Source organism: Sceloporus undulatus, chromosome 9 (genome assembly GCF_019175285.1).
Source record: "Sceloporus undulatus isolate JIND9_A2432 ecotype Alabama chromosome 9, SceUnd_v1.1, whole genome shotgun sequence".
Lineage (NCBI taxonomy): Eukaryota > Metazoa > Chordata > Lepidosauria > Squamata > Phrynosomatidae > Sceloporus > Sceloporus undulatus.
In genome coordinates this window covers 5,028,320-5,043,701 of record NC_056530.1, presented here as the reverse complement: position 1 = coordinate 5,043,701, position 15,382 = coordinate 5,028,320, and the positions used below count along the sequence as shown (strand labels likewise).

Here is a 15,382-nt window from a genome sequence, read left to right as displayed (position 1 = left end):
GGGATGCTCGTTATCTCCGCTTTTATTCATATGTGTGATTGAATCACTAATTGGAAATTTAAGAAATGAGAAAGAAATTAAAAGAATCAAAATTAAAAAGAAAGAATTTAAGATCAGGGCATTTGCCAATGACTTGGCTTTAACTCTAGTAGATCCATTAGAAAATCTGGAAACATTAAATAAGTATTTGTTGGAATTTGAAAATGTTTCAGACCTAAGGATAAATAAAGATAAAACGACAATAATAAGTAAAAATATGACAAAAATAGAAGAAAGGAAAATGGCAGAGAGGATGGGCTTCTCTGTTAGTAAAAAATATAAAATATCTGGGAATTACATTAACAGGGAAAAATTCAGACTTATTCAAAAATAATTACGAGAAAATTTGGGGGGAAATCATAAGGGACCTAATGAAATGGAAGGATTTAAAATTGACATTAAATGGGGAAATTGCCTCTATAAAAATGAATATACTCCCGAAATTTCTATATTTATTTCAAACGATCCCCATAATCTATAATGAGAAAGTCTTCAATGATTGGAAAAAGGAAACCTTGAGATATATCTGGGCAGGAAGAAAACCAAGAATTAAAATTAAAACATTACAGGATATCAAAGAAAGAGGAGGATTTGGATTATCAAATTTAAAATAATATTACAGAGCAGCATGCTTAGTTTGGATTCAAGACTGGATGAATTTGGAAAATACAAATTTATTAAATTTGGAAGGGGAAGGGTTAAGATTTGGATGGCACACTTATTTATGGTTTGAAAAAGAAAAAGTAAATAGAGATTTTAACAATCATTTTACAGTGGTACCCCGGGATACGAATGCGCCGGGTTACGAATTTTTCGGGATACGAAAAAATCCCATAGGGATTTATTGCTTCGGCTTACGAAGGTTTCTTCGGGTTACGAAAAAACCGCGGCGCTATTTTCCGCCACCGGAGGGCAGCAGAGAGCTATTTTTCCATTAGCGCCTATGGGAATTCGGCTTACGAAGGTATTTCGGGTTACGAAATTAACCGCGGAACGAATTAATTTCGTAACCCGGGGTACCACTGTATTAGGAAACCCTTATTAAAAGTATGGAAGATGTTCACCAAAAACACCGATCTGGATCTCTCCACATGAGGCTATGAATAGTAAAGAAATTTTTATGGAGAATAGATAGATAAAATAATTAAATATCAGAATGATCAAATTCAAATTCTAACGCAAGAAGAATTGGAAGAAAAGGGATTTAAGGGCCATTGGTTATTATTTAGACAATTAAGGGGAAAATTAAAAATAGAAATTAAAAAAATGAGATAGAAAGAAATCTAACAGAATTAGAAAAAAATCTTAGTTAATGAAAAATATCAAACCCTTTCAAAAATATTCAAAATATTATTAAAATGGGAAACAGAGGAAGAATTCATTAAGGAGACCATGATTCAACGGGCAAAAAAATGTCAGCCATAATATAGATATAGACAAATGGGAAAAGGTCTGGAAAAACACAAGTAAAGTTTAATTGATGCAGAATATAAGAGAAAATATTTTAAAATTGCATCATAGATGGCATTTATCGCCGGCAAAATTATCAAAAATGTATTTTAAAAATGAGCCCAAATTGTTGGAAATGCCAGAATGAAATTGGATCCTTTTATCATCAGTGGTGGACCTGTAAAAAAGCTAAAAATTTCTGGAAAAGGATACATGCAGAGATTGAAAAAAAATTGAATGTGAAAATAAAAATGACCCCAGTATTATATTTACTATGATAGAGAATGATATAAATATGAACAAATCAAAAGAAAGATTGTTTTACATGATAATAGCTGCAAGGTTAGAATATGCTAGAATGTGGAAAAATCCCTCTTCTCCAACACTGAAAGACTGGCTAATTAAATTATTGGAATTGGCTAATGTAGATAACTGACATGTCTAAGTATAGGTAGTTAAGTGTTAGGATTATGAGACTTAAGTGAAGATCTTTATGTAACTAATTGTTAACGGTGACGTTATTTATGAAGCATGAAGATATACCAGAATTGTAGTGGAGAAAGGAAGTTCCTTTTAATTTTTTTTCTTTTCTTTCCCCTCCTTTCTCTTTTTGTTTTATTTTTTGCTACTTATTTTGTACTTCTGTATTTCTATTAATAAAATGTAATTTTAAAAAAATAGACTGCAATTCTGGAGACCAGAGTTTGAATCCCAGCTCGGCCATGGAAAACCACTGAGTGACCTTGAGTAAGTCATACTCTCTCAGCCTCAGAGAAAGGCAAATCTTGTCAAGAAAATCCTGTAATAGGTTCACTTTAGGATTGCCATAAATTGAAAATGACTTGAAAATGACAACAAATGGTGCTGGAAAGACATTTAAAATCCTGGGCATCCCCTACCAGAAGGGTATTCCAAACCTGGCTAGGATGCCAAAACTGAGATGGAACTAAAGATGCTGATCATATTCATTTTTTGTAAAACTTCTCCAGAAACCAGCTATACAAACCAACGTTCTATAATCCAGCTTTGCCCAAATTGGTGCCTTTAGAAGAAAATGGTGTACATGTTTAAATGCATTCTTGTTTATGTGTGTTGGGCTACAATTCCTATCAACCCCAAGCCACCATAGCTTGCTGACTAGGGACTATAGGTGTTGAAATCCATCTGTAGAAGGCACTAGTTTGGAGAAGGCTGGTTTTGCATTCTGTTTCCTCCTGTTGTGTCATAGGAAAACTAGGGACCCACAAAATGAGAAATACATTATCTTGCTGTGAATCCAAACAAATGTCTGAATTGTACTGCAGTCCTGCCTGAGTCTACTCAGTGGGGTATGCTTTACATTTACGTAAAAAAATTTTACGTTTCCCATGGCCTCTTCTTTATTTTATTATTTTCCTAAGATAGCTGCATGCTACTACCATGCAGATCCCTTTGCCAAGGTCAGGTATTATTCCCCTGTCTGTTTAACTAAAAGAAGAAATCAGCACAATACTCTCCATTGTACTGATAGTGACTATTTTGGCTTATGCAGGCCAAAGGACGGCCAAAGAGAGTAATGGCTTTGGCTGACTGCAAGGGAGACAAAGCCCGGGAGTTGACTTTCTCCAAGGGTGAAGTGATTGTGGTAACACGAGAAGAGGATCAGCAAAGTTGGGTGAGTGTTACCTCTTCTTCACGAGTGTGTGCTTGTAGAATTTTGTTTCCAGCTGGGGAGGGAAGAGTCAGAAGGTGACAATAAAAACTTTAGCATTCTAGATGTTGTTATCATTCTGGACTGAATTCTGATGTTTCCATTCCTCCTGAAGTTCTGTCTCTTAATAAATCTTAAGAGCTTTTTCAAGGAAATGTGGGGTGATAATAATACGATAGCTCTATGAACAGGTTTCCTGTTTGTCTAATGCTGATTCAGAGTTCTAATCTTTCATTTTAGCTACTGTAGGTATCCCAGATCAAAACCAAAGGATCACAGGAGTCTGGATCTCTTTGGCTGGGACACATAGGCTGTCAAATGAATGGCTTCCACTCAATGATTCTCTGGCTACTGGAGCAAACAGAAGAGCCCCGAATGTATGATCCTGCTACATTGGGGGAGGGGAATCTTTAACACCATCCTGTTTTTTCTCTTTGTCCCAAAAGTGTGAAATAAAACAAAGGATGGAGCAGAAGTCCTGTGCAACTGTGAACCCAGCAGGAGTGCATGGTTCTTCTTTGTGGTCTCTGTGAAGTACACAAATGGGTTATTCTGCACCTACGCAGCATTTCTGGATCCTACTGGAATCACTAGGGAAGGCTTTTTGGCAGTAGCTCCGCTCACCCTCTATATAGGCAGGAGGTCTTCCTGCCTTTTCTCAATTCTTTTTGTCCACTGTGTGAGCAGTTTAGGAACCTCGCTCAGGTATCGCTCCTTCCTTAGTTTTCACTTTTGTCTACTGTGTTCGCTCTGACTTCGTTTTGCCTTGACAACTCTTTTGGATTGTCGTTTGGACTTGGTTTTGGACTCTGACTAACAGTAATAACTTGGACTCCTTGACCATTCTCTCTCCTCATCCCTTGGTTTTGTTGAAAATGTCTGTGCACTCCTTCAAGAAGTGCTCTGATTGTGGGACCAACATCCCAGCGCTCGACGGACACTCTTTGTGCCTCCTCTGCCTGGGCGAGGGCCACGTCCCCGCTTCCTGCCCTCATTGTATGGCCTTCACTCCACAGGCCAGGGAGATGGCCTTGGATCCATGCTGTACAGTACGTGCAAATTTTGAAGCCTCCCTCTAGAGCCTCTGCCAAGGCCGCCACCGCTATTGGCAAGCTCTCATCTCTGGCTTCTGGGGTCCCTGCCAAGGCTATTGCAGCCGAGGGCACTACCCCTTTGTCTCCTCTGAGGGTCCCTGCCAAAGTTACTGCAGCCAAGGGCAAACTCCATACGGATGTCTCTGGGTCCCAAACCCCAGACAAACCAAGATCCACAGACCAGGATGTGGCTGACCACCCATCCTCATCAAAGAGGAGTAAGTCTTCTGATTCCTCCAAACTGGAGAAAAAGAAGCCTGGGACAAGTCCAAGGACTCATCCCATCACTCCGCAAAAAAGCCTTGTCTTTCCGCGGACACCGACACCGATTGCTGGTCCCACACCAACATGCCACCCCAACCAGCCGACACCGACCTGGCTTCGGTACCGTGTGCCCAACCAGAACCTCTGACTCAGACATCTCCTGGTCCCAACTCTCAGGCCTGGCCCAAAAAGACCACCTTCTTGCATTCCTTCGCCGATCCCTACCAACTCTCGGAAGGCGAAGAGGAAGCTTATCTCACCCAATGCAGTGATCCCAGACCAACTCTCCCAGACTTCAGAAGTCGTTGCCTTTGAGGATGAGCAAGACTACGACACATCCTCTATCATTGCTGAACCCCTTAGACGGGATGTCATCTTTGATCAAGCTCCAGGTTCTTACTTCCTGCCTCTTGATCCATCCGAAGTGCTTGGTGGCCGGTTCGTTTCATCTTTCCAACCAGTTGAACCCACTTTGCCTCCACCAAGGTCATCTGCTGAATCCATTCCTCGGTCGCACCTCTCCTCCGCCTCCCGAGCGGAACTGTCCTGTCCCGTCCCGGCGACCTCTGCAGTCTCCTTGCAAGTCTGCCCTTCGCTGCCAGTACCGATAGCCTCTTGAGCCCTCTCAGCCCAGACCACTCTCTTCTGAATCCGCAGACCACTCTGTCTCAGATTACACCCAACCTCTCCAGCCACGTCCCTTGGCGCTCCTTGAGACTCGCTCCTTCTCGGAGGACATTTTTTCATTCTCTGAGCAGATGATTTGGATGGGCAAAGCTTTGAACATCAAGATCCTCCACGCAGACTCTTGGGCTCTCGACCCTATTGATGAAAGGATTCACAACAAGCTTCCAACTCCGACCTCTATTGCATTCCTGCCTTCCATGTCCAAAATTGCAAAATGTTTTTGGCCCACTTTGTCTATGACCCAGCCATCTACCAAGAAATTGGACAATCTGTATCACAGAGAAAAAATACAAAAATAAAAGGCATTAAGATTAAAGGGACAGAACACAAAGTGAAGGCTTTTGCCGATGACTTGTTAGTCACTATTAGCGATCCAATAAATGATTCTAAAGAATTATTAAGAGAATTTAAAACCTTTGAATCTATATCAGGCCTGAAAATAAACAGTGAAAAAACAGCAATAATAGTTAAAAATTTAAGTGCAACTCAAGGAAAAGAACTAGAGCTGATTACGGGCTTTAAAATAAATAGTAAAGTTAGATATTTGGGCATTTGTGTTTCCAACAAGAATTCTGAATTATTTCCTAATAATTACAAAAAACTGTGGCAAAAAGTTAAAAAAGATTTGATATCTTGGAACAACTTGGATCTATCTTTTCTGGGAAGAATAGAAGTATTAAAAATGAACGTTCTCCCAAAATTTTTGTTTCTTTTTCAATCTATTCCGATTATTAAAAATGATAAACCCTTTCTAGAATGGCAAAAGAGCCTTCAAAAATTTGTTTGGAAAGGGAAAAAGGCCAGAGTTAAAATGAAATATTTACAAGATGCCAAAGAAAGAGGTGGTCTTGCACTACCGAATCTTAAGCTTTACTTTGAGGCAACTTGTCTATCATGGATAAAAGATTGGGTAACTCTAAAGGATAAGGATGTGTTAAATTTAGAAAGTACGAATCTACAATTTGGCTGGCATGCGTATCTCTTTTATGATAAAGAGAGGGTGAACCTAGACTTTAATAATCATGTTCTGAGATATCCTCTTCTGAAAGTATGGAAAAAATACAAGAAAAGAATTAGCACCGAAATTTCCCTTTGGGTTTCCCCACATGAAGCTTTCTTTAAATTTAATATTATGGAAGAGGGAAAGTGGTTGCTATATGAGGATTTAGTACAAATGGGCAGTTCTGGATATGAGATATTACCTCAGGAGAAATTGATTGAAAAAAATAGAAATATTACATGGTTTTTCTACAGACAGTTAAGGGAACGCTTGATAATGGACAAGAGACAAGTTGGCATCAGTAAGCCAGATTCAGATTTAGAGCGAGAAATCATGTTAAACAAGAAATCCCCTCTGTCTAGATTTTACAAATGTATTTTGAAATATTATATGGAGGAGGAGATTATAAAGGACAATATGATTAAATGGTCTCAAAATTTTGGTTTCCCCTATACAATTAGAACAATGGGAATATACATGGAATAGAAGACTAAAATATACATACAGTCAAAGTGTGAAGGAGTATTATTATAAAATCTTCTTCCGCTGGTATTTGACCCCAAAAACGATTAGTAAAATTTATGGGAATTGTAGTGACCTATGTTGGAAATGTGAATTGGTCCAAGGTACATTATATCATATGTGGTGGACGTGTAAAAAAGCAATGCAATTTTGAAAAATGATTTATTTTGAAATTAAGAAGTCAATCTCTGTTTCGCTTAAGTTTTCTCCTGAAATCTTTCTGCTTAATATAATTGATTTGGAAATTGAAAAAAAAATTGGTAAAATTTTATTTTACATGGTATCAGCAGCAAGAATAGTCTAAGCCCAGAGATGGAAACTAAAAGAAGTCCCAACGAAGGAAGACTGGAGACTTAAACTCATGGACATGATGGAAATGGATAAGCTTTCCAGAGGTCTAAGAAATGAACCATCAAATTTCTTTTTAGAAGACTGGGAGAAAGTGCTTAAATATTTTCAAGACTCTTGAGGAGAGACAGCAAATTTAATATGAGATAAAAAAATTTGTGTGTGTAAAGAAACTTGATTAATTATATATATTAGTTACGAATTGGAAAATATCCTAATAATGTTGAATTGTAATGACTCCAAGTTACGAGCTTCGAAATTAATTAGAATGATGAGATTAGGGTGAAGAATTTAAGATTGCCTATATTATTACTTTTTGAGGATTGATACTGTAACACAATTGTAAAGGTTTGATAAATCGAGCTTAAGATTTCATTTTAGATAATTAGAGTAACAGATTTTGAATATGAGAGTTCTGATGATAGAGAAGTAGTGAATGAAGTTTGAATGGAAGGGACGGGGGAGGGAAGGGGAATGGGTATGATAGGTGGGAGGAAGTGAAGTGGGGAGTAATATAAGTTGGAATTTCTATGAGATTATTGTACTCTTTTACTTCATGTATGATTGTTATGAATTTTATTTGTTTTTTTGTTTGTTTGTTTAAAAAATTAATAAACATATTTAAAAAAACAAAATTGCAAAATGTTTTTGGCCCACTTTGTCTATGACCCAGCCATCTACCAGGAAATTGGACAATCTGTACCGCATTTCACCCTCGGAAGAGATCTGGCTTTTTGAACACCCTCACCCTAACCCGGCAGTCGTGGAAGCCTCCCAGGTCCGTGCGGCCCCAAAGACAGCTCTGACCCCCCAATGACAAAGAAGGTCGTAAACTTGACTCCATGGCACAAAAGTCCTACGCCTCTGCAGCCTTGGATCTTAAAATCCAGAACTATTCAGCGTGCATGGCTGCCTACCAACAGCAGCTTTGGGAAAAAGCTCTTCCCCTTTATGAACACCTCCCTGAGGACAAGAGACAGACGGCTATGGCCATCCATGCAGAGGCCCATGACTTGGCCTCGCATCAAATTTCAGCGGCCCAACACTCTGCTGCAGCTTTCAGACTCCTTGGCCCTCCGATGCCACGCTAGGCTAAGGTCTTCGGATCTCACACCTCAGGTCAAACACGCTCTTGAAGCACTCATCTTTGGCGTCACGAGACTCTTCCATAAGGAGACTGATGAGAAACTTGATTTCAAAAACAAAATGAAGAATACAGCCTGTAAATACGGTATGTCTTCTCTCTCCACTTTTCGTTCTCCTTTCTCTCAGCGTCATTCAGGATGGCAAAGACCCCCCCTACACCCCCCAACCAGGGTAGATCCAACCAGTTCTCGGACTATCAACAGCAGCGGTTCACCTCCCAACAACAAGGAAAGCGCCAACAAAAATAAATACAGCTCTTCCACAAGAAGGAAAATTCAGAACAAGGCAAACGTTGCTTCTGAAGTTCCCCAGTGCACTCCGTTCTCTCAACCCCCTTCAGGGATGCCCTGGAGTTGCAATCCCCCCCTCCTAGGGGTACCATCCTTACCACCCTCCCCTCAGACATCCTTCTCGACCAAGTGTGCTCTATGTTGCAAAAAGGGGCCATTGAGCCCATCTCTCCGTCCCGGATCCGACACTGTCTATTTTCCAGATATTTCATTGTGTCCAAAGCTACAGGTGGCCTCCATCCCATCTTGGACTTGCGTTTCTTGAACGCTTTCATAGCCTACAAGCGTTTCCATATGGTAACCTTGGCTTCCATCTTGCCTGTTCTACAGGAGTCAGACTGGTTCGCCACCTTGGACCTTCAAGACCTATTTCCACATCAGCATCCGAGAAGACCACTGGGACTTCTTTGCCTTCTCTGTTGGCCTTGACTGTTTTCGGTACTGAGTGCTGCCCTTCGGACTTTCCTCCGCACCAAGGGTTTTCACGAAGTGCATAGCGGTCATAGCCGCATACCTCTGCCAACAGAACAAAAGAGCCCTCCTCCCGACCACCATCTTGAGGGGGAGAGACGAGGCCTGGCCTGGAAAGACTAAGAGCCCTCCTCCCGACCACCATCTTGAGGGGGAGAGACGAGGCCTGGCCTGGAAAGGACTAAGAGCCCTCCCCCCGACCACCATCTTGAGGGGGAGAGACGAGGCCTGGCCTGGAAAGACTAAGAGCCCTCCCCCCGACCACCATCTTGAGGGGGAGAGACGAGGCCTGGCAAGACTAAGAGCCCTCCTCCCGACCACCATCTTGAGGGGGAGAGAGGCCTTGCCATTTTTTGTATTGTAATGCAGTTTTTTACTGTACACCACTATGATCATTGCGGAATAGCGGTCTATAAATAAAACTTATTATTATTATTAACATCATCGTCTTTCCTTACTTGGATGACTGGTTGTTTGTCCAGACGGATGCTCCTCTCTCATCTCAACTCGGCACTCTCCCTCCTTCACCACTTGGGACTCATGATCAACAAACAAAAGCCCACCCTCTGCCCAGACCAGCGGGTGTGCTTCATAGGAGCCACCTTGGACTCCAAGACCTGCAGAGCATACCTCCCTCAAGACAGGTTCCTCAATCTCAGGTCTGCAATCTGTCATTTCCTTGCCTCCCAGCGCATCACTGTCTGAACAGCTCAGGTTGCCCTCGGCCATATGGCATCCACCACATACGTCACACCCTCGGCCTGTTTCCACATGCGTCCTGGCTCCTCTCAGTTTTCAACCCGACCTTTGACGACCCACGGAAGTGGCTCACCATGCCAAGGCCTGTCGCCCGCTCCCTCTGCTGGTGGCTCAATCCATACGATGTTTTGGTAGGCATCTGCTTCCTCCTGCCACAACCTCAGTCTTCACTGACCACCGATACTTCAAACACGAGCTGGGGAGCCCATCTCAATGACCTCTTTGTCCACGGCAGATGATCCCCAAAAGAGTGCCAGTTGCACATCAACGCACTCGAGATGTTGGCAGTTCAAAAGGCACTCAAAGCCTTCGAACCCTCCCTGTGGAACCAGGTCATCCTCCTCCTCACGGACAACACGACCATGCTGTATTACATCAACAAGCAAGGCGGTACCAAGTCGGCCACCCTTCTCAGCCTCACTCTCCAGATCTGGAACTGGTACATCCGAAGGCAGATCACCTTACAAGTCATACATCTCCCTGGAGAGTAGAATGAACTAGCAGACAAATTGAGCAGAGCTTCAGACTCTTGTCACGAGTGGCAACTGAACCCCCAAGTTGCCCTTCGCCTGTTTTCTCAGTGGGAAACCCCAGATGTCAACCTTTTTGCCTCATCTCAACACTCAATGCAACCACTTCTGTTCCAGGATCCCTTCACCTTGGTCCCGAGGGGATGCCTTCCTCTTCCAGTGGTCCGGCAAAATGTTCTACACCTTTCCCCCATTTCCTCTCATCACCAGAGTGGTAGCAAAACTACGAATGGACAGATCAGACGCGATCCTGATCACCCCTTGGTGGCCAAGACAGCCGTGGCTTGTCCCGCTTCTCCACCTCTCCCAGAACCACTTCTGGCCTCTGCCTCTCCGTCCCGACCTTCTCACTCTTCACGATGGTCAGGTTCGCCACCCCAACGTGGACACTCTCCGTCTCGTGGCGTGGAGGATCTGGCCCTGACCGGGCTCTCGGTACCGGTCTGAGAAATCATTTTGGCTTCCACTCAGTGTTCCTGCACCTTCAAGTGGGAATTTTTTTTCACTTTTCTGTCCTTGGTGGGACTCATCTCTTTGGAGGTCACCTTCTCAGTTGTTTTGGACTTCCTCCACCACCTTTCAGCATCTGGACTTTCCATTTCATCCTTGAAATGCTACTTTGTGGCCATTTGTACACACTTTCAATTTTCTGGCCACCCATCCTTCTTCACTGACCCACTTGTAAAGAAATATTTCAAAGGCCTGGCCAACCTAAGACGTCTGGCAGTGATCCCAATCCTGACTTGGGACCTCCAGCTTGTCTTAGCAGCACTTGCTACCTCTCCCTTTGAACCTCTGGCTTCCTGTGACCTCAGGCGCCTCACCTGGAAGACAGCCTTTTTGGTAGCCATCACCTCGGCACGCCCTGCCAGTAAACTCTGTGCCCTCCATATGGATTCACCACACTTAAAATTTTTCAAGGACAATGTCATCCTCAATCTGGACATTTCCTTTCTACCAAAGGTTATGTCCACCTTTCATTTCAGTCAGGACATCATTCTCCCAACGCTAGCCCCAAACCTGACCACAGACACCGAGCGTTAGTTCCACTTCCTTGATGTCAGGTGGGCGCTAGCCTTCTACCTCAACAGGACCATATCCTCTCGCCATTTCCCCAGACTTTTCGTCTGCTACTCCAACCCCAAACTGAGGCTTCCAGTCACACCTCAATGTTTTTCCAAATGCGTGACTTCCACAATCCTTTTCTCTTACGAGATTTTTGGGAAGACTCCACCTGCTCGAATTTGAGCTCGCTCCACCAGGGCAGTAGCTTCATCTTCAGCCTTCCTCTCCGGAGTTCCCTTGGAGGACAAGGGAAGGTTGTGGTATGGTCACAACCTCTGACCTTTATCAAGCACTATAGACTTCATACCAGGCACCAACGTGAAGCAGCCTTTGACAGAGCTGTTCTCCTTTCCGGAAGTCTAACCATTTGTGTGCTTCACAGAGACCATGAAGAAGAAGGACAGGTTGCTTACCTGTAACTGTAGTTCTTCGAGTGGTCATCTGCAAATCCACACAAATCCCACCCATCCTCCCCTCCGTCGTGTCCTTCTCTCTTCCTTGTCTGCTCTTACGGCAGACCATTTTTGAACTGAGAAAGACCTCCTGCCTAGATAGTGAGTGGAGCTACCGCCAAAAAGTCTTCCCTAGCGATTCCAGTAGGATCCGGAAATGCTGTGCAGGCGCAGAATAACCCATTTGTGTGGGATAGAGGCAGGCCAGCAACAACAGGCCTCGCCTGAAAGAAAAAGAGCCCTCCTTCCGACCACCATCTTGAGGGGGAGAGAGGCAGGCCAGCAACAACAGGCCTTGCCTACTAAGAAGAAAAGCCCTCCTTCCGACCACCATCTTGAGGGGAGAGAGGCCTCCGAGAGAGAGTAGACCATCCATTAAGAAGCCAAGTCCTCCCTCCAGTCCATCTGCCTTGGTCCAGGCCTTGGAGGTAGAGAAGAACTCCTGGACCTCATCCCCTTCCCCACCACCATTCCTTCTCCTTTTGTGTCGTGTCTTTTTAGATTGTAAGCCTGAGGGCAGGGAACTGTCTAACTAAAAGTTTGTATGTACAGCGCTGTGTAAATTTACAGCGCTTTATAAATAAAGGTTAATAATAATAATAATGGATTCGCAGATGACCACTCGAAGAACTACAGTTACAGGTAAGCAGCCTGTCCTTCTTCCTCCATTTCTTTTACAGTGGTACCTCGGGATACGAAATACCCAGGTTACGAAATTTTCGGGATACGAAAAAATCCCATAGGAAATCATTGTTCCGGGTTACGAATGTTTTTTCGGGATACGAAGAAAATTTTTGGTGCTTTTTTCGGCTTTTTCGCACGAAACGCGGCTTTTCCCCATTAGCGCCTATGGCAATTCGGCTTACGAAGGCTTTTCGGGTTACGAAAGCGGCCGCGGAACGAATTAATTTCGTAACCCGAGGCACCACTGTACCATGAGAACCCATGGAGATAGGAATCTGAATTATATTGGTTTCCATGCAGCACCCTCCACATATGTGGCCTTTGCCTACTATTTGGATGGAGAGTATGTGGTCTTCCAAGAGATGTTAAACTGCAGTTTCTGTCCTCTGTCACCATTGGCTATACTGGTTAGATTTTCTGGGAGATGCAGTTCAACAACCTATGTAAGGCCACATGTTTTCTAGCCCAGTATACTACTTATGTTTTAATTTCAACTTGTTGTCTTCTTTTTTGTCCTTCCAGATTGGTTTCATTGAAGGCGATGGCACAAGAACAGGTGCTTTTCCCTCCAGCTTTGTACATCCATTGCAGGAATGATAAGGGGGCCCTATGCATTCATTTTTCAACTGGATTGATGAGCCAGTCCTGAATGTACCAACACTAGCATGCAGATTTGCTAGATCTACTTTGAGCCTGTTCTCCATAAAATGTCATCTGATTAATCAATTCTGTGATGATGTCACTGGAATCAGCACACAGAAGAGTCTGGCTTTCACTACTCTCAGCTGGACCAAGAAGGGTCATGGATGATCCTATGGTTGGAATGTTCTTCTCCATAATAGAGGTAGACTTGGTTTGATCTCTATTAACCTAAATTATGTCATTTGCAAAATAACAGAGTGCACACAGTTCTTGCAAGAAATGCAGGCTCTGCCACAAAGTCATCACATCCTCTGTTGGATCTCTAGCTCAAAAGAATGTTGTATTCCAGCTTTGCTGATGACATGTGCAGATGTGGAATGTATCAAGGTCCCAAATGTGCAATTTGATTTCCTATCGACCTCAGTTTGCATTATGATGACATCCATAAGAGATGGGATGGGATTTTGGAGAAAATATCTGAGACGATGTGGAATCTTTGACATGGCTTTTAAAAGTAGCAGATGGGCTACATTTCCTACGCCAACCCTCTTGAATCCATTTCCCCATTTGTTCAACACCCAGTGGAGGGCAAAATGTCCTTTCTTCAGGAAACTCTGCTTCTGTCCATCCCGGTGCAAAAAAGTCCTCATACTTTCTATGTGACACCTTTAAATTGCAGAGGATTCTAGAAATCCTCTGTTGGTCACCTTTGGTCTAGTTGCCAAGGTTTTTGTCAAGACACCCTTCATTGTTGTAGATGATTAGGAACAGTGGAGAAGTAGCAGGGGCAGCCCTGCAGCACAGCCAGAGGAGGCAAGCTGTTCCAAATCACAGAACTTGGGCATTTTTCTCCCCAGCCAGCCACTATTTTTACAGCCCTGTCTTTGCCTTCCAAATGAGATAGATTGATGGAAGAAAAATATAGTATATGATACAAAAAAGCTATGGCTGACACAAGACATTTTGCTGTCTGTACTAGCAAAGTGGTGCCCATCTCCCAAGCAGTTTTCTCCATCTTTCTAGCAGTAAAAATACAATAATAATAATCTAACAGCTAACAAGAAAGAACAGCTAGCTACTTCAAGTGAGTTCAGGTCTCCAGGGCCACATTAACTGCATCCAACAGTACTAAAGGAATTCACAGATTTAATCTCAGAGCCTCTTAGAGAATTCCTGGAAAACTGGAGGGCTCCCTGCAGTCTGCAGGTGAGCAAATATTGTTCCCATCTTTAAAAAGGGGAAGAAAGGGCTGTAGACCCATCAACTTGATGTTGAAACCAGGAAAAGTTCTACAGTAGATAACATCTGGTTTGTGACCACTTAGAAAAAGAGGCTCTGGTTGCTAAGAACCAGCATGGATTTCTTAAAAGCAAGTCATGCCAGACTAATCTTATTTCTTTTTTATACAGTTAGAAGCATAGTATTTTAGTAAGTTTTTTTGTCAAGCCTCCCTTCCCTTCAAACGTTGTCACTGACAAGGTGGTAAAATGTGGACTAGACTGTGCCAGTGTTACGTGGATTTGCAGCGAGTTTAGAGACAGATTACAGTGAATGTTCATCAATGATTTTTCATGATCTTGGAGAGAAGGATATGGGTACTGAAGATTTCTGTTCTAGGCTGAGTTTAATTGAAGATCTTTATACATGTCAGTAGAATTTACTACCTTGGAAGATGGTAAACTTAATTAGATGTTTTTAAACAGAGGTTAGATGGTCACAGTTTAGAGGTGCTTTAAACTGTGGATTCCTACTGGCAGGGGACTGGACTAGGGTGCAAAACACACTGCAGAAATAATCCAATTTGAGGTCACTTTAACTTCCTTGGCTTGGTGCTAGTGAATTCTGGGAACTGTAGTTTTATGAAATATTTAGCCTTTTCTGTCAGATAGCTGTGGTGCCACAATAAACTACAATTCCCAGGATTCCTTAGCACTGAGCCAGGACAGTTACAACAGTCACATTTCTGCAATGTGTTTTGGACCTAGATGGCCCTTGGAGTTCTTTTCATCTCTCTGATTCTATTAATTAGTTGTCTTTTCATGATACCACTGTTCTGCTACCTCAGTGCCTAATAGCAGGGCTGGCCTTGTAGGGTACTTTTTGAAGTACTAAGATTAGGAGTGGATACCATTCTGTGTTCTGCCAATAGGCAGATAAATGTGTTTGGCCATCCCTGAAAAGCATGCTGTCAGTCTCCTAGTTATACAGTTTCTGAGACACTGTATCTCAAAGTTGCAAAGTATAAAGGAA

General features: G+C 42.8%; 1 protein-coding gene across 9 annotated transcripts in view; it reads left to right on the top strand.

Moving 5' to 3' along the window:
• The window catches only part of ASAP3 (ArfGAP with SH3 domain, ankyrin repeat and PH domain 3), a 116,698-nt gene extending 101,687 nt beyond the window's left edge, over nucleotides 1-15,011 (top strand). For 5 of the 9 annotated variants that reach the window (XR_006100666.1, XM_042439205.1, XM_042439204.1 and 2 more), the window contains 2 exons: nucleotides 3,020-3,142; nucleotides 13,013-15,011. Coding sequence is in view for 6 of the 9 variants with exons in the window: in XM_042439205.1 (XP_042295139.1) it covers nucleotides 3,020-3,142; nucleotides 13,013-13,087 (198 nt within the window). In the remaining 3 variants the exon portion in view is untranslated. Of the gene's footprint in view, nucleotides 1-3,019; nucleotides 3,143-7,032; nucleotides 7,573-13,012 lie in introns of those variants that run through there. The other 4 variants (XR_006100668.1, XM_042439203.1, XR_006100667.1 and 1 more) reach the window with 2 other exon arrangements.
• The last annotated feature ends 371 nt before the right edge of the window (nucleotides 15,012-15,382 follow it).